A 19,688-nucleotide genomic window follows, 5' to 3' on the forward strand; every position below is an offset into this window, starting at 1 on the left:
CTCTGAATTTTCACAGCGGTCCTGGGAGGTCATCACTAATCCTACCCCCATTTTACAGACAAGGAAGCCAAGGCTGTCATTGCTGAGAATCACAGTTAGTACAGGACCGAGTCAGGGTTCAAACCCCAGGCCACCTTCTGAACTACTATGGTTATCACAGGCTGGGCCAGAACTCGAAGATTTGTATTTGTACAGAATACACATATAGATATGTAAGGCTAAGACGGAGCTGGGATTCTCTGGCCAAGGTGACTCGGGTACAAGGAAGGCTAGGGAGGTGGGATGCTCGGTAGAACTGGACCTCCGTGACACCACCCTGACCCGCACCTCTTAGCCGCCCCCGCGGCTTCCCCCAGCAAGGCGATGGCCCTCCCCCGCAGCCCGGGCAGTGGCCCACGGAGGCCGGGACAGGAGCGCACGTCCGCCCGGAGCGCCCGCACCCTCGGGCAGCGGCCCGGCCTGTCGAGTCTGGGGCGGGGTCGCAGCCCGTAAGCTCCTCCCCCGGGAGGCGCGCGTCTGGGATGCTCCCAGACGACGTGGGCGGGCGGCTCGCCAGGCTAGGGGGGAGGGCCGCGGGGGTGGGGGGAGGGGAGCAGCGGACCCGCGAGACGCGCCCTCCCCACCCCCACGGGGCCCGGGCGCGCAGTGGGGAAATGGCGGGGGCAGCGGCCGCGCTTCCCGGGCGCGTGACTCAGCAGCCGCCACGCCGGGATGGGCGCCGGGCGCGCGGCTTCCGGGAGCCGGGGTGGGGGCTCACTCTGCCGCCCCCGCTGGGAAGCGCCGAGGGGCGCGTGGGCGGGTAGATCCCGCGCCGCCCGCCGGCCGCCCGCCGGCCGCCCGCCAGGCCGCCCACGCAGCCGCGAGCCCGGCTCGTTGGGTCCGCCCCCCCGGAGCCCGAGGGATGCGCCGCCCGCGGAAGGGCTTCCCCAGGCTCCCGGCGAGTCGCGGGGAGGAGGGGGCTGCATCCTTAGCGCCCCCCTCCAGCTGTTGACGCGCCAATGTCCAGAGGGGGCCCCGTGGAAATTCCTGGGAGGCTGGAGCTGGAAGCCCCTGCAGAATTCACCCCGCCCTCCCCAACCTGCGGGGCCGGCCGCCCTACACCCGGCCCCAGGGTCTGTCTCCTTTGTTTTCTCGAAATGGAGAGTGGATTCTGAGCTCCCTTCCTGAGGCTCTTACCATTTGGAAGTCACTTTGCCCATCTAAGGTAAGTGCTTTCTGCTGCAGCAGCCTCTGAACAGCGCTGCTTTGCCACAGACTCAGTGAACTGAGGGCAGAGAGGGGCCCAAAGGTGGGCAAAGACTGATTGTCCCCGTTGGGCAGCGGGGACACCAAGGCCCGGCGAAGGGGGAGCGGTTAGCTGCAAGCTCACACTTGGGGTCTGTGAGGGTGGGCACAGCAGTCGGAACTCGGGAGTCCTGGCTTCTGGGCTCAGTCTAGCTTCTGGGCTCCCTCCCCACCCCGATCCAGTGCTGTGCAGCACGGTGCCTTCACCTGCCTCTGGAATTCCCTTTGGCCCTCACGCACGGGCTCTTATGAGTTGAGTAGCTCCAGGAATGTCCAAGACGCCCAACCAGCCGGTTTGGAAGCACCAGGGCATCTCCGTTTGTAAAGACCAGGCTGTGCACTGGAAGCGCTGAAACTAGATGTAGGCAAGAGATTCCCAACTGCTCTGCAGAGTTTTTGTTGCTGTTGCTGTTTTAAATAATCATTGTGTTGGATTGATGTGTTGAATGAAAATTGTGGTCGTTTGGAATCATTTATCACAGAAGAAATGGTGGAATTCCCTTGCCTCTCTGCTGGGATGGGGAGTGCATTCCTGACTGGAGGCAGGGGGACAGCTGGTTTGACCTGACTTGTCCAGCCCAGAGAGGTCATGGGCGCCAGTCCCTGGCCACAGCTAGGCCAAGTCGGGTGCAGGGAAGATCACGCTGCAGCTTGGCATGCATCCTGCTGCTGCTGGTACCTGACCTTCCAAACACAATGCGTCACTAGACCCCCCGATGTCTCGCCCCACGCCGCCCGCCGTCCAGGCAGCCTTTTTCCCAGGAGCTCACAGCCTCCAGAGGCCAGGTCTCCTACACCAGAGTGAGGGGTAGAAAGCGGGGCGTGGAGGCACTGTAGACTCGCCCCATTTTACAGACGGGAGGAACTGGCTGGCCAGAAGAGAGAAACAAGCACGCAGAGAAAAGGAGAAGGAACCCAGAGTCCTGACAGGGTGACGAGCCCCGGGGGTGGGGAGACCGGAAGAAGGCCTGTGCTGTGTGGTGGGGTCCTCACCCCTTTCCCCCAGCCCAAGTCAGGAAAATGCTCACCCACACTCAGACGCACCCCCTCAGTCCCACAAATGCAGCCACGCCAGACTCACATCCAGTCACCTCCCAGCAGGGTCCTAACGTCTCCCTGACCAGAGCTAACACCACTGCCTGGCAGAGAAAGAGGAGCGGCTGGAGCCGGATGCTGCTTCCTGTTGCTTCTCCCAGGCCAGAGTGGGACCCCAGAATCCAGCTTTCCTTCGTCTCTTTCTACCTGGAGACATGGCCACGATTCCGGCTTCCTTTCCCTCCCATCCTCATAGGTCCATTTTCCATTTCTGGTTCAACCTGCTGACAGGCCGTGCATGTGGGTGTCTGAGGTGAAACACTCCAAGGGCTTTCTCATGCTTCATTCTTAATGCAGCTTCCCAGGCTAAAGACTGGACTGGGCAGAGGCTGGGGGCAGAGCGGGAGGAGGGCTCTCCATACTCACGGGTAGAATTGAGGTGGGATCTGTTAGCTGCGAGGGGCACCTAGGTCCCCCTCACTCCCCAGATGGCCTTAAGAGCTAAGCCTCTGATCCAGCATTTCCCAGGTGCTCAGCTGCAGAAACTGTGCTCGTGGGCCAGGGCACAACCCACCCCCTGGTGGGGCTCCCTCCAGCTGAGACCTTCTTCAGCCCTGACTCCATACCCACTTCCTCCACTCAAGCGTGGATGGGCCTGCCTGTGCCCTACGCACTGAGAGTTTATTCCTTCCAGCATTACTCATCACACACCTACTAGGTGTTGAGTTGGCCTCCATCCCCCATGCTGTTCATCCCCACCATGACAAACCCCAATAGAGCTGTGTGAAATTTTGCCATCCAAAAAATTATTTTAAGGGCTTCCATGGTGGCGCAGTGGTTGAGAGTCCGCCTGCTGATGCAGGGGACACGGGTTCGTGCCCTGGTCCGGGAAGATCCCACATGCCGTGGAACGGCTGGGCCCGTGAGCCATGGCCACTGAGCCTGTGCGTCCGGAGCCTGTGCTCCACGACGGGAGAGGCCACAACAGTGAGAGGCCTGCGTACCGCAAAAAAAAAAAAAATTACTTTAAGAGCCTAGAAAGCATCAAAAGTGCTTACCAAGCACCAGGATGCTCCTTAAATTCCTGCGTTATGACTTTTACACATGAAGCTCCTTGGGGAAGTATTCCTTCTCCAGCCCAGATAATTACTTTTCCAAGACAAGCCAGTGTGGGAGTGAGTGCCCTGGGTCCCTGCCCTTTGCTTACCAGGCCCAGGCAAGGCAGTGCTAATTCTCTGCAAAATACAGTGGAGGTGAAGACCATTTAGACTCTCAACAGCGTCCCCCATGAGCCCTTCAATGCCTTATGAGCGTCCTGCCCTGGCCGCTAGGCATCCTTCTCCCTTATCAAACCCGCCCTTCAGAAACGGCTCAGATAAACTCTGTCATGCTGAAGTGCAACAGTCTAATAGAGCCAAATGTGTTTTTTTTCTCCTGTCCTAGGAGAATCTGCATTTTAACAAGGGGGATAACCTTGAAGTACCCAAAGGAATCTCTACTTGTGGAATTGCTGGCATAGGCAAGATATTCTGGAAGGCACAGAGACCTCCGTGGAATGCCTGAAGCCCCCATAACTCGCGGTAAGTTTGGCCATGCGCACCCACGGAGCAGTCCTGACTGGTCCTCTTGGTCCCTCACTATGTTGACGAGAGTACTGGATGAAGAGTTTAGAGAAGCTGAGTTCTGTACCTAGTTCGGCTACTAACCAGTTTGGAAGCACTAGTCACTTCTGTCTCGGGCCACAGTTTTCTCATTTGCCAAATGAGAAGTTCAGTCCAAATGACCTAACAGGACCTTTCCAGCTCTGACATTCACCTGACTCCCCAGAGGGGCTGGGGGACCCTGGTCCAGCTCCTAAGGCCCTCCAGCCCCTGCAGCTGTGGCCCAGAGGAAATGACCTGCCACCATACAGCGTGAGGGTATGGGGCAGGGGGGCACTTCTCTGGACTTGGACAGGCCTGCAGGCCCCCTGTCCACAGAGCCCGGGCCCCAGCTGGCCAGGAAAGGGAGCGCTCAGCACAGCCCAGGCATCAGTATCGCAGAGTTACATAATCCTCCAGATGGGATATTCCAAACAGCAACAGCACGACAGCCTTTGCCCCACGCCGTGTCTCAACACACACACACACACACACACACACACACACACACACACACAGCCACGACCACCTTGCCACCCTTTCTTTTCCTTTACCCTCTGGGCTTGACCAGGAAAAGCAGAGTCCTCCGCCAGCCACCCTCCCCCCCAGCCTCCACCAGAACCCCGCGTCGGGTCAGGCCTCCCTTTTCTCGGCCCCTCCCTGCTGTTCTGTGTCGCTTTCTGACCTCAGAGTCCTGCAAAGTGCGGTTCTACCTTCTCCCTTCCATCCCCGGGATGGAAGAATTTGGAACAGTGGATTTAGCTTTCATCCCAGCAAATGGGAGGCCGTCTCCTGGTCCAGACTCCGGTCCCCACTCTCCACTTTTGTCCTTGTCACGTCTGCGTGCTGGATGAGACTGTAGTTTCCCCATTTAGAAAATGGATGAGGTCATTCTTATCCCCATGGGGTGTTGGGTGGTAGCTCAGATCCCTTCAGTGTCCTTAAGAGAAGTGCAAACAATCTGAAAATGCAACCGAAGAAATTTAGGTTGGGCTTAAGGAAGCATTTCCCAGCTATACAGTTGTGAGACCTCATTATAGATCACTAAGGGATGGTGATTTGTCCTGCCTAGCTGCATTTTAAGGCAGGCGCCCATTCACATATCTGGAATAGCTTGGGTGCACACTGTCCAGAGGTAGGGGAGTGGTTGAGGAAAGGTCACTCTAGAAAGGTGGCCTGGAAGAATTCCTGAAGGAATCCTGAACCTGGATTCTCCTCGATAGCTATGGTCTAACTCTGGATGAGCCTTGGGCCCTGGTTTCTTTTTTTTTTTTTTTTTTTTGCGGTACGCGGGCCTCTCACTGTTGCGGCCTCTCCCGTTGCGGAGCACAGGCTCCAGATGTGCAGGCTCAGCGGCCATGGCTCACGGGCCCAGCCTCTCCGCGGCATGTGGGATCTTCCCGGATCGGGTCACGAACCCGTGTCCCCCTGCATCGGCAGGCGGACTTGCAACCACTGCGCCGCCAGGGAAGCCTGGGCCCTGGTTTCTTTATCCATAGAAATGTTACAATACATTGAGCACTTACTTTGTGCCTGAAACAGTAAAAAGAAAAAAAAAAACTATCTAATTTTAAAATTTTACAACAACCCTTTAAAGTAGATATTATTCTTCATATCATAAATGAAAAAACCAAGGCTCAAAGAAGGTACACCGTGAATGTAAGGTGTCCCAGCTGGTAGGTGGTGGAGCAGGATTCATACCCAGGTATGCCTACCTCCAAAGCCCATGTTCTGAACCACCTAGATCTTGAAAATTCTGTGATTCTGTGGTTTCCTTAAGTTCCTCTTGGCCTGAACAGCCTCATTTCTCCCTCCCTCTACTCCTGCCCCTGTCTGTTTGTTAATGCCCTCACTGCCCGAAATGGAGAGGACCACTCCATTCCTGCGTGAAAACAAAAACCCTTTGCAGCCTGTGTGGGAACCCGCGCTTTGTGCTTTTCCAGAAGCAGAGGAGGAAGGCGCTGCAGTGGCCCAAGCCTCGGAGATCCTGCCAGATGGCCTTGCATTTGGGGATCTGCCAGGTGCAATGAAAGCATCCCCAGGTCCTCTTACTAAGAAACCCCTTACGTGGGACTTCAATCCAAGATCCGAGCCTCTTTCCAGACCAGGGTCCAGCTGCTTGTCCTGGCTCTCCCCACTTTTTCATGTCACCCTCCCTTTCATTCACTCTCCCCCCCAGACCTGACCCCCATCTGCCGTTTTTCGTTTTTCGTAAGTGATCTTTGAAACTCGGACCGCATAGATATTTGCTGAATCAGCAGGACCAACTGCTGCTCCTCCCGCTGGGTTTCAGGCCAAGAGGAAGACGCGCCAAATGCCTGTGCAAGGGCCTCTGGTGTTGACTGTGTGGGCCCAGGAAGGGCTCCGGCTAGGAAGGAGATGGCGGGGGAGCAAGGCACACGGGCTGCTGAGCAGCAGGGGGGCCGTCGGGTTTTCCTGAGGCCGGGGTGACTGGTTTCTTTTTGGATGAGAGGGAGGGAAGAACTGTGGTCCAGGCCCTCGGAGAGGCAGGGGACAGCAGATGGTCACAAGTGCCTGCTCCGTACCAGCTGCTGAGTGAGCAAAAGACCCCCACGCCCTCCTCTCAGTGAGCCTTCATTCGGCCCCCTTTTCCAGGTGACCAGCCAGAAGTTCTCTCCTCGCTGAGATAGGAAAGAGAAGGAGGGCAGGCAGGCCAGGGAGCAAGGCGGTAACGTTGCTTCCTCAGCAAGAAGGGCTTTTGGCCGCAAGGCAGAGATCTCCTTCCCACGTTGATGGGTTTAGCCTGGTCGGGGAGGGATGGTGGGGGGAGGGGCTGTAGGTCAGAGGGTGGGATGGTGAGCGCATATAGCACAGACATCTCTGGATCGACTCCCCCGGCTCCGTCTGGCTTCCAGCTCTCCTTGACTCTCGCTATTCCTGACATAAGCCCTTGACGCCAACCAAGGAACCCTTCCCTCTGGGCTCTGAGCATGCTTTGTACGCCCACCCTCTTTAACCCCATTCTGTTCTGATAGAGGATAGCTCTGGGCACCTGCAGTCTGCTTCCACTTATTTAGATGTTTCTAGATCTGTGTCTCGAGTGTGTTGAGCAAGGACTGTCGGCGTCTTTCCTGTCTTTTCGCAGCACAGAGTGCAGGATTTTGAACGGACCGGACGCTTGATACAGTAGAGTGGACTGACAGACAGACCGTCATACTCTCTTAATAGCTCCCAGGAGGGGCCAGTCTTGGCTGTCTGCCACCTCCAGGCAGACAACCCTGACTCAGTAGGAGCAGAGATGCCGGCTCCAATCAGCATCTCAGACAACAGGCTAAAAAGCACATCCAGTGGTCTTCCTGCCGTGCCCCGGCCTCCAGGTAGCATGAGACCGTGGTGCTCAAAAGATGACTGAAGATTCAGTTTATGCTTAGGATGGGAGCAGAGAGGAAGAGACTTCCCTACGCAGCTTAAATGGAAGCAAAGGATGGAAGGAAGAAAATACAGGAGAGGGAACATATCTGAGGGGAGGGAAGAAGGGTAAGAGCAAAGAAAGGAAAAGGAGAAAGGGGGAAAGTAGGGAGGAAGAGGAAGGGTATAAAGAAAGACAAGGGAGGAAGAGGAGAACACAGGAGCTATTCGGACTTCATGGTCCCTTGGAGGTAGGGAGCCCAGGGTAGGTGCTGAATTTGAATTATAAGGCAAGAATCTTTGCCACCCTCCAGTAATCCTCTGCCTGTGGGCTTGGGGACTTGGGCAAACACTGGGATCCACTGGCTCTAAATGCACGGCTGGGTGGGTGGACCAACACATGCTCAGACAGAGAAGTTGTGGCCCCACTGAAGCCAGGAGCTTCAGGTCGGGTCATGTGCTTCCATGACGCGGAGGGGATTTTGCCAGGTCAAGCTGAGGCTCTGGCTCCAGCCAGGAAAGGGATAATCAATTCTGTAGATGCTGTGAGCCTTGATTGAAAAAATAAAGAGGAGGAAGCTAGATTGCTGCTCTCATTAAGAGGCAAAGGCAGTGGGGGCTGGAGTTTAGCCAGAGCCAGGAAGCAGCAGAGAAAGAATTTTAACCCCTCGGGTGTCATTCTTCCGTGATGCCTTTGAGCTCACTCACACCCACGTTGTTGCTTCCTTGGCCCGACCTCCAAGGCCATCACCTTCAGTAGCTCCCTCAGCTGAAGGAGGGAGAGAGGCCAGGCTGCATGTTAATGCAGATCTGATGACAATTAAACAATCTATTATTTCCCAGCCCCAGGATCCCCAGGGCTCCTGCCTCTCCTGGATTTGGGGAGGAAGATGCGTTCTGGGGCTAAGAGATAAGCTGTGCGGTGAGATAATGCATCTCACGCTGCCTGGCCCCTGGTAACCCTCACCCACCCCTCAGCAACCTCACCAGAGCTGCATTCTCAGCCTAATGAGTCCCGAGAAGGGGAAGTAAGAAATGAGAACGGATTTCAGCAAAATTACGACCCAGGGACCCCCCTCCGCCGGCTCTTCCTCCTACGTCAGCATGCCCAGTAGAGAACTGATTCATCAGGGAGGTCCCCAGGAGAGGCCCCAGGGAGACGGCTGCTGGCTCCGCTCTCCCTCTCCCCATGTCACCCGATCCATGGAGAGGTGCCCCTGCCTGCCGCCTGCATCTAGCCCTACACCACTGAGAGGCTGGGCAGAGGAGGACAAGACGTGCGAAACTGGGGTCGTGGGTGGAGAGCAGGGTGGGGCTAAACATGTAGTCAGCAAAGATGATTCCTTCCTGAGATTCTAGGGGGGGAAACTTGGATTGAAGTTAAGCAAAACAGTGGGAAGAAATGGGTGATCCAAAGGGCATTCAGTCCACCTAGATATCCATGATTTCCCATGCGAGCGGGGAGGGAGCTGCAGGAAGAGGGAGGAGGCGTGTGTGTCTGAGCTCTCTAAGTCTCTGGGTGTCCAGGCTTGGGGAGCAGGGGGGAAAAGCTGGAGGATCTGGAGAAAGGAAGGAGTTACTGCTGGGTTTAACCTCTTGGTGCCTGGCACAACTTCCCACGTGAAAGATTTCCAAAACTTCCACTCTCTTCCACCATTTTAACTACTTATTTTTGTTCTGCTCCCTTGGGAAGCAAAAGCAGGACAAGGGAGAAGGAAAGATGAGGACATGACGGTTGCTTTCCAGTTTTGACATGTGAGGATGGGTAGGGATCCAGGTGATTCCTACAATCCCTGGATTCCCAACAAGAGCACCTGAGCAGGAGAGCTTGGGCTCTGTAAGCCACCCTGGGGGCCACAGCAAAGTCCTTATCCAAGAAAAATGACCTTTCCTCAACCGGTCTTGCCCACACAGTCCCCTGAAGGGATGCAAAGAATGTGGGGACGTGGTGGAAGAGGAGGGAGACACCAAAGGGCATGAGGAGCGGAATCAGGAGAAGAACCACAGTTCCCATGAAGCTGTGGCTGCCCCCCGGGAAATGGAATGGAATAGCTGCCCGTATTTGGGGAAAAAGCCACATAATATCTTGTGGGTTATTTTTCTGTTTTTTTTTTTTTTTTTTGCCTCTTGCTGAGCCATGGGCACTGAGGGAAAACTGACTTTCTGCTGCTTCTGCCAGATAAGGAAAAAAAACCATTAAACCGAAGGAAGGGCAAATGGGCCATTGAGGAAGGTAGGAAGGAAAACCACATCTTCTTGGGACTTGCATCAAATGCTGCAAGATCCTCCTGGATCTTCTGCCTAAGGAACCAAAGTTCTGGTCAAATCTACCCTGTGTTCTGACCCAACTTGTCTAACTCTGCAGTAGATGTGAGGAGAAAATGAGTCTACATCAAATCTTCACAAGTAGCCCTAGACTAAAGCACGCCAAGGCTGCTGAAGATGATTCTTGGCTCTCCACCCTTCCCACCCCCGCCCCCAACTCCCTTAGCATCCCCATAGTCAGGGTCAGGAGCTGACTGGGTTCCGATTTCCCGTGAGGTGTTCTATCACCTGTCTAATCAGAGAAAGGAAGCTGACATGGTCACAGCCTTCCCAATACAGAGGAGAGAATATTCCAGTCCGCTTTCATCTCTTCTTCCCATATCTTTAGTTCATGGGCATTGGGCATAAAGAAAGAGCTTGAAGTCCTAGAGTTTCTCATCAGGGGCTAATGAGCATATTTCTCTCTGGACCTAACATGGGATTCCAGTCATCACCAAATAACCAAGGGGAAGCAAGGTTTGCAGTCACCAGCCACAACAGAGATTTAAACAGGAATTCCATCCAAATACCATCTCCGTAAGCCAACTGTCTCTCTCATCATTATCCCCTTTCCACGACTGCTAACACCCTGCACAGAAATCCTCCTTGAGTCAGAGGAAAAAGCTATAACCAGACTGAATCCTGACACTATAAAGGGATCCTCTATGGGCCTGGTGGGTTGTTACCTTGCACCCCTCTGGGTCTGTGGGCATTCAGAAGAAAGGTGCCCACTCAGGTCAGAGCAGAGTAAGCGTCCCCAAATGAGCCATTCCTGGCTTGGACTCCCACTGCATCACTTAAAGAGCCACCTCGTTCCTCTGGGGAACGCTTTCTCCCACCCTTCCTCTTCCTCTGTCTCCAGCCCCCCGCCTTCTCACATCATCCTGCCTCTCAGCCTTGTGCTCTGCCTTCTGAATCCCCTCAGACCCCAGGTCTACCGTTCCTGGACCCTGCCCTTTTCAAAGCTCTCAACATGTCTCTTTGCCAAGCCTCTGTCTTTTTCGTAGCTCACTCTCCATCCGAATAATTTTACTACCCAAACTCCCATCCAGATTTTTCCTAACTTGAAAAGATTCTTTAACTGTTCTCTTTTCTTCAGTATAATTTGCCCCCCAGTCTTGTCCCCTTTAAAATGTGCCACTTTCCAATAACCCTCATTTCTTTCCTCCTTTGCCCCCAGTGACGGTTGGGATACTGCCGTCTGCTCCAGCACCTCCCAAGCCCTCTCCGACTCTGATATCATTCCCTCCTTTCCCCCAAGCCTCCTTGACACACTTCTCCCCGCAAGCACACTGAAGGCCCTAGTCCTTCGGTCTCCGGTGCACCCCACTTCCCCCTTGTCCCCTCCTCACGCCCATTTGCTTCCCTTCTTCCCGGCACGTTGGTCCCCGTGCCGCCTTCCCCACTCACTCGGGTCTCCTGCTCAGGACGCCCTTGCCGAGGGCGGCGGGGGATTTGTGCTGAAGGAGGGTTCCAGCAGCGGCGCAACAGCTCGGGGGACGCTCCTTCTCCTTGTCGGCGACGGCCCCGGGCCCCGCCGCCGGGTGCTGGTGGGGCTGCTGGGATGCGTGAGCCCTGCCGCTGGGGCCCGGCTGGGGCTGCGCCAGGAGCTGTCCTTGGTGCTGAAGCGGGGGCTTCTCGGGCGCGGTGGGCGGGAGCTGTCCGTGGTCCCGGATTTGTTCCTGGGCCCCGGAGGCGGCGGTGGCCGGGGTGGCCGGCGACGGGGGGACGAGCCCGGGCGGAGGCAGGGCTTGCAGCAGCTGCTGGTGCTCCCACAGGCTGCGGTTCTCGGCGCTTAGCTCGTCCAGCCGCCGCTCCAGCTCGTCGATGCGCTGGCGCTGCGTGTGGATGAGGCTCTGCTGGTTCTGCACGATGGCCGTGAGCTCCTTGAGGTAGAGCACGGCGCGCACCGGGTTCTCCAGCAAGCTCTCCATGCCGCCCGCCGCCGCCTGCGCCCTGCCTGCGCCTGGGCGGGCGGCGGGGAGCGCGAGGGCGCGCAGGAGCCGAGCAGCCCCGGCGATCCGCTCGCCTCGCCACTGCCGGCGCCGCGTCACCGCCACACAGACATTCACACACGCACGAGGGGCGGGACCGCGGCGCCAGGGCCCACCCCTCCCCCCCCCACCTCTAAGCTTCGCGAGGAGTCTCGGCTTCCTGCAGGGCTGGCAGAGGAGCAGGATAAACGAAGGGACCCGGGATGGATGAGCGGGATCTGGCGAGAAAGAGAAAGCCGGCCAGGCGGAAGCAGCGGCGCCGGGAGGGTGCGGTGGGACCGGTAGGAGAGCAGAAGCAGAGGAGGAAAGAGGAGGCGGAGAAGAGCGCGGCTGGGAGAACGAGGAAGCGCAGAAAGGGAAGGCGGTGAAAGGAGAGAGAAGTGTATTGGACAGAGGTGGTCTGGAAGGTCACGGCTTTTTCCTATGTCCAGTCATCCCAGAGGACGGGGGTCCCCCTTAAAGACCTTGTGAGGAGAGGCCACACGCTCGGCAGTCTGTCCTGCTGGGGTCTTCCTTGGATCGGGAGGATCAGGGGACGGTAAGGGACCCCAGAGGGAACATCTGGTCCTACTCCTCCAGCCGAGGAGAAAGTTCGGGTGGGAAGGCTGTTTCCGCTGGATTTTCTCTGGGAATGAGACCTGAGGACAGTTTGGGCCACTCTAATGGGAACACAGACTAAATAAACAGGGCCCTCTGTGTCACAGGGCTAATGCTTCCAGAAACTTCTTAAGAGAGCATTCTGTCTGGAAAATATGAAATGGAACACTGTGCTAGGTGGTGGTAAGATAAGGATGACTGGGACGGACTCTTTGGCTTCTTGAAGCTTCTGATTAAGTAGGAGAAACAGGTAATAAATATTTAATTTCAATAGAAGGCGGTAGTTGTAAGTGATAAGATAGAGATTGCCCAGAGCGCTATAGGAGCCCAACAGCTTGGGGATTTGGGAAGGCTCCTTGGAGGGAATAACACTTGAAGTGGGAAGGATTTTCTAGAAAGGGGGAACAGCATAAGCAAAAGCTCAGAGATAGGAATCCGCATGGACTGAATCATTCATTACTTTCTACAATACAGGTACATAAAACACACACTAAGTGCCAAGTAACGTACTAGGAACTTTGTAGTCTAGCCCTAGCATGGACCATAAGTTATAGTTTCTATAAGCAAGATTACAACCTAGTAGAGTAGATACAGCATGCACATGAATATCTAAAATACCAATCAAAATTTCTGTAAGGGCTCTTCAAGCCAAGTGCCATAGGAGTTCGGGGAGTGGGAAGCTGTGTTTGACTATGGTGATCTGATAAGGAGGAAGCGTTATTCAAGCTGGGCCTTGAAGGATGGGAAGTGTTTCAACATGTAGAACAGAGGAAGACGGGAGATACGTCAGGCAGCAGGAAAAGACTAGGGAATGGAAATAGAGCATCTCCGTTCAATCCAATCTGGCCAAAAAATGACCCTTTTGTCTGGGCTATGAGTACCCTTAGCATATCTGTTGTACTGTTGTATCTTCCACACAGGTGGGCCACCAGCCTCCCTGTGGACCTGCTGTTCCCCCCACCAGAGTAGGCATATCTGTTGGTACCACGTGTCCCGTGAGCTGGGCCAGCCAAGCCCATCTGGTGCCAGACTTGAATGACATTATAGGAAAGGATCTGTACTCTGCAAATAAATATATTGGTTTCTCTGCACTTGTGTTTTTATGTGCTTTCCTCCCATTCATTTTCCTAGCAGACTTCCTTTTGTAAAGAATGCATGAAGGAAGCTTAGCCATAGCTGAGCCAGCTTCCAAGAGGAGGCTTTGGTAGTGACCGGTGTTCCAGCTGAGGAATGGAGGTTGAGGGGTGGAATGAGAGCCCACAAAAACTCAAACACTTTTCTTCTGAATTTTCTTTGCTTGCCTAGTTGATTTGTTGTCTAAATAAGAGTTGGGTGTTCATAGAAACCAATACTGTTTCTATAAGCAAAACAGCCTGCAGCATAGTTCCCTATGGAGCTTGTTTAAAACATAGATTTCTGGGCCCTGTATTAGTCCTGCTGTGTTGGAATCACTTGGAATGGGGCCCAAGTGTTTTCATATTTTTAATTGTTTTTGTTTCATTTAAAAAAAAACGTTATTGGGTTAGCACTCACATGTAATAGTATGTACCCACTTTGAGTGCACGGTTCAATGAATTTTGACAAATATATACACCTTCAAATCAAAATTTCCATCACTGCAAAAAATGAGGTTACTACCTCATGCCCCTTTGCAGTCAATTGCTGTCATCCTCATCCCCAGTCAACTACTGATCTGCTTTCTGTCAAGACAGATTAGTTTTGCCTGGTCGTGTAAATTTCATGTAAATGGCAATCATAGAATATATACTCTTTTGTGTCTTCTTTTTTTTTCCACAGCATAATATTTTTGAGGTTCATCTATTCTCTTATAGGTATCAATAGTTTGTTCCTTTTTATTTCTGAGTAGTCTTCTATGGTATGGGTATACCATAATTTTTCTACTCACCTATTAATGGCCATTTTAGTTGTTTCCAGGTTTTGGTTATCTTGAATAAAGCTGCTACGATCATTAAAGGACAAGTCTTTGTGTAGACATATGTTTTCATATGTTTCATGTTTTATGTTACATGTGTCTTATCAGAAGGAAAAATCTAGAATTGGAGTTGCCAAGTCATATACTAAATATATATATATATATATATATATATATTTAACTTAATAAGAAACTGTCAGATTGTTTTCCAAAGTGGTTGTACAATTTTTTATTCTGACCAGCAGTATGTGAGAGGTTCAGATGTTTTGCATCCCTGCTAACCCTTGGTATTTTTAGCCTTTTTTTTTTTACTTTATCAATCAGGAGTATATTAATATGGCTTTAGTAAGTATTTCCCTATTGACTAAGCTGTTGAGTATCTTCTCATGAGCTTTTGGCCATTTGGCCATTATCTTCTTTACCCACTGTTTCTAGTGAATTGTTTGTCTTATTTTTGAGTTGTAAGAGTTCTTTATTTATTATGGAAAGTAGTCTTGGCCAGATGTATGCCTTGCACATATTTTCTCCAGTCTATGGCTTACCTTTTTTTTCTTAACATTGTCTTTTGATGAGGTTTTTATTTTGATGAAGAAAAATTTCTTTCTTTCTTTTATAGTTCATGCTTTTTGTGTCCTATCAAAAATTCTTTGCCTGTCCCAAGGCCAAAATCATATTCTATGTGTTCTTCTAGAAGTTTTATTGTTTATGCTTTTATGTTTAGGCTTATGATCCATTTCAGGTTAATTTTTGTGTTTGATATGATGAGTCAAATTCCATTTCTTCCTTAAATGTTTGACATAATTCACCACTGAAGCCATCCCAGCCTGGAGGTTTCCTTGTGGGAAGATTTTAAACCACAAATTCAAGTTCTTTAGTATATATGGGGCTATTCAACATTCTCTTTCTTTGTGTATCCATTTTGGCAATTTGTGTCTCTGGTAGGCAGAATGACCTCCCAACGATGCCTTTGTCTTAATCACCAAAACCTGTGAATATGTTAATTTATATGGCAAAAGCAACTTTAAGTATGCGGTAAAGATAAGGATCTTGAATTGGGAAGATTATTCTGGATTATCTGATGGGTCCAGTGTAATCACAAGAGTCTTTGTAAGAGGGAGTCAAGAGTGTCAGAGAGGGGCTTCCCTGGTGGCACAGTGGTTGAGAGTCCGCCTGCCAATGCAGGGGACACGGGCTCGTGCCCCGATCTGGGAAGATCCCACATGCCACGGAGCGGCTAGGCCCGTGAGCCAAGGCCACTGAGCCTGCACGTCGGAGCCTGTGCTCCGCAACGGGAGAGGCCACAACAGTGAGAGGCCCGCGTACCGTAAAAAAAAAAAAGAGTGTCAGAGAGGAGATGTGACAACAGAAGCAGAGGTCACAGTGAGGCAAGTGCTGTCTGGAAGCCAGAAGGCAAGGAATGCAGAAGCTGGAAAAGGGAGGGAAACAAATTCTCCTCCAGAGCCTCCAGAAGGAATGCAATCCTGCCAATACCTTGGCTTTAGCGAGGTGAGATGCATCTTGGACTTCTGGCTTCCGGAACTCTAAGATGGATGGTAAATTTGTGTTGTTTTAAATGGGGGAATTCCCTGGTGGTCTAGTGGTTAGGACTTGGCACTTTCACTGCTGTGGGCCTGGGTTCAGTCCCTGGGGAACTAAGATCCTGCAAGCCGTGCTGCGCGACCAAAAAAAAAAAAATGTCACCATCTTTGTGGTAAACAGCAACAATAGGAAGTAGATATAAGTGTCTTTTAAGAATGTGTCCATTTCATCTGAAGAGTCAAACTTATTGGCATGAAGTTGTTTGTAATATTTTCCTATTAGCCTTTTTTAAAAATCTTTTTTTAATTTTATATATTTATTTATTTTGGGCTGTGTTGGGTCTTCATGGCTGCACACAGGCTTTCTCTAGTTGCGGCGAGCGGGGGCTACTCTTCGTTGCGGTGTGTGGGCTTCTCATTGCAGTGGTTTCTCTTGTTGCGGAGCACGGGCTCTAGGCGCGTGGGCCTCAGTAGTTGTGGCACATGAGCTCAGTAGTTGTGGCTCACGGGCTCTAGAGCACAGGCTCAGTAGTTGTGGCGCATGGGCTTAGTTGCTCCGCAGCATGTGGGATCTTCCCGACCAGAGCTCGAACCCATGTCCCCTGCATTGGCGGGCGGATTCTTAACCACTGCGCCACCAGGGAAGTCCCAGAAGCTTTGATTATTGACTTTGGACCTTTCTTCTTTTTTAATATAAGCACTTAAAGCTCTAAAGTTCCCACCCAGCACTGTTTTTGCTGCATCCCACAAATTTTGTTTTCATTTTCACTCAGTGCAAAATATTTTGTAATTTCCCTTGTTACTTCCAAATCTTTCTATTCCTGATTTCTAATTTAATTCCTTTGTGGTCAGAGAACATACTCTGTGTGAGTTCAATCTCTTTTACATTTATTGAAACTTCTGGGCCTTTTATATGGTCCAGTCTACAGCCTGTTTTGATGAACATTTCATGTGCAAGTGTCTGGTAGCCACTCCAGCTTTCTCATTGTTAATGTTTGCATGTGTGATAGGCAGACTAATAGCTCCCCAAAATGTTCATATCCTACCCCTGGGAACCTATGAATATGTTACCTTACATGGTAAAAGGGACTTTGCAGATGCCATTAAAATTAAAACCTTGAGATGGGAAGATTGTCATGGATTATCCAAGTGTGCCAAATCTAACCACCTGATTCCTTAAAGGCAGAGAACCTTTCCTGGCTGTAGGCACTTGGAGACATGACAACAAAAGAATGGTCAGAGTAGTGTGATGTGAGAAGAACTAGACCTACTCTATTTGCTTTGAAGATGGAGGAAGAGGCCATGAGCCAAGGAATGTGGGTCATCTCTAGAAAAGCAGAGTAACTGATTTTCCCCTAGAGCTTTCAGAAAGGAATGCAGCCCTGCTGATGCCTTGATTTTAGCCCAGTGAGACCCATGTTGGATTTCTAACTTACAGAACTGTAAGATAATACATTTGAATGGCTTAAACCACTACATTTGTGATCATTTGTTATGGCAGCCACAGAAAACTAATACAGCATGTTACATTTTTTCCCATCCTTTAAATTTATCTGTGTCTTTAAATTTAAAGTCTTTTTTCTTATAGATAGCATTTAGTGGTGAAAATACAGTATCTAAAATGAAAGTTTTACTGGATGGGATTAAAGCAGATAAACACTACAGAATTTTAAAAATCAATAAACTTAAAGATATAGCAACAGAAACTATCCAAACTGATTGATATTATTCCACAGGTCACTGAGTCTCTATTCTTTTTTTTTTTTTCCCCAGTCTTTTTTTCCCTCTGAGCTTTTTGAGGATAGTTTTACCCCTAGAAGTTCCACTTAGTTCTTTTTTATATCTTACATTTCTCACCTCATTATGTTTATGTTTTTCTCCTAGTTTGGGTCTCATTTTCCTGCTTCTTCACATATCTAGTAACTGTTTTATGCTATGCTGGACATTCTGAATGTGACTTTGTTGAGTGCTGGATTTTGTTGTTTTCCTTTAAAGAGTGTTGGGCTTTGTTTTTGCAAGTAGTTAAGTTACCCGTGGATCCACTTGGTCCTTTCAAGACTACTTTCCAGGCTTTTTTTTTTTTTTTTTTTTTTTTTGCGGTACGCAGGCCTCTCACTGTTGCGGCCTCTCCCGCTGCGGAGCACAGGTTCCGGACGCGCAGGCTCAGCGGCCATGGCTCACGGGCCCAGCTGCTCCACGGCATGTGGGATCTTCCCGGACCGGGGCACGAACCCGTGTCCCCTGCATCGGCAGGCGGACTCTCTACCACTGCGCCACCAGGGAAGCCCTCCAGGCTTTTTTGAAGGGCCAGTCTAGAGTAATCATTATTCTAGGGCTAATCTATCCCTACTGCTATGGTGCGATCACTCTGTCATCTGATTGAACGCCATCAAGGTCTCTTCAGTCTGGCTGGTCAGAGCTCTAATCTCTTCCAGCCTGTGTGAGCCCTGAGAATTGTTCAGCTTAAACCCCGTCATTATTTGCTGAGTCTTGTAGAGTGTTACCCTGGATGTGTACAGTTCAGTGTTTAGCAACAGACTCAAGGGGGCTCTCTGCGGGTTCCTGGAGCTTTCTTCGTATAACTCCTTCTTCTCTACCTCTGCCCTGTAAATTCCGGCCACCTCAGCCTCCCCAAGCTCCAGTGTCTGTGACCTCAACTCCGAGAGATTGTCGTGCTCTGCTTTGGTCTCCCTCCCTGCATAGCCATCTTGAAAGTTCCTCCCAGGCGGCAAGCCAGGGCGATCAGGGCTCACCTGGTTTGCATTCCTTTTCTCAGGAACCGTAGCCCTGTGCAGCTAGTTTCCCAATGTCTGGAAATTGGTTTTTAAATACATGTGTGTCCTGGAATATAACAATTTTCTAGCCGTTGATAGAAGAAGGGCAAATGCAGTCCCAGTTCTTGGCTTCCGGCCAATTTTTTATGGCCGGAAGCCAAAAACTGCATGTTTAACGAGCACCTCAGGTGATTCCGATGCACCTTAATGTGGAGAGCTCCCGGGCTGGAGAGCAATAAAGGGAATGCCTTTCCAGGTCACAGGACACCTTCATGTTCGTTGTCATGTCATCCTCAATCCACCCTCTGAGGATGGCTGGGAAGAGATTACCATTCCCCTTTCAGGACACTTTTTTTTTTTTTTTTTTTTTTGGCCGCATCACGCGGCTTGCAGGATCTTAGTTCCCCGACCAGGCATTGAACCTGGGCCGTTGGCAGTGACAGCACGGAGTCCTAACCACTGGACCGCCAGGGAAGTCCATCTTCCTGGTATTTTCTATTTTGTGTAAAGCGCTCTTCCTCACTCTGAATCCCTGCGTGTCTAGATCCCATCCCATCAAGGTTCAGTATAAAGACCACTTACACTGTGAGCATCTTCCATCCTCTCTTCTTTGTTTAGATTCTCATAGCGCCTTGATGTCTCTCTCTCTCTCTGACTTTAACCACTCTCTCTGTTATCTGGTTATCCATGTAGTTGTCTTCTCCTCCTAGACTGCAAACTCCTCCAGGGCAAGAATTAGTGCCTTATAAATCTGGGCACCCACCCCACACCTGATCTGCCCTCATCCCAGGGCCTTGGGCCAATATTGCAGTGATATGTGTTCAGTGGAAGAATAAGGTGGTGGTTGACAGCGGTGAGAGAGAGGACAGTGCACAGTTATGCTCAGTCGTAGGGAAGAATTCAGCCACAGAAAATGGCGCTTTACCCCCTTGAGCCTCCGATGTCGCTTTTGTTTTCCTACTGATTGTTTTATTTTTTGGCCATGCCGTGCAGCATGTGGGATCTTAGCTCCCCGACCAGAGATCGAACCCGCAGCCCCTGCGGTGGAAGCACGGAGTCTTAACCACCGGACCGCCAGGGAAGTCCGTCCGACGTCTCTTTTAAAATGACGTGGTAGGACACTTGGTTAAATTGTGTGTGTGTGTGGTGTGTGTATGTACTTTTCTACGTGTATGCATAATCAACAATAAAATGTTTCAACATTGAGGTCAGTTCAGGAA

At 51.4% G+C, this 19,688-nt stretch overlaps 1 protein-coding gene across 1 annotated transcript in view; it reads right to left on the reverse strand.

Annotated features, from left to right (window-relative positions):
• IQSEC3 (IQ motif and Sec7 domain ArfGEF 3) overlaps positions 1–11,566 on the reverse strand; it is an 89,091-nt gene extending 77,525 nt beyond the window's left edge. Inside the window, exon 1 of the mRNA XM_060112950.1 lies at positions 11,043–11,566. Coding sequence (XP_059968933.1) covers positions 11,043–11,566 — 524 coding nt within the window. The remainder of the gene's footprint in view (positions 1–11,042) is intronic.
• Between the last annotated feature and the right edge of the window lie 8,122 nt (positions 11,567–19,688).

The sequence above is a fragment of the Mesoplodon densirostris genome, chromosome 11 (genome assembly GCF_025265405.1).
Source record: "Mesoplodon densirostris isolate mMesDen1 chromosome 11, mMesDen1 primary haplotype, whole genome shotgun sequence".
Lineage (NCBI taxonomy): Eukaryota > Metazoa > Chordata > Mammalia > Artiodactyla > Ziphiidae > Mesoplodon > Mesoplodon densirostris.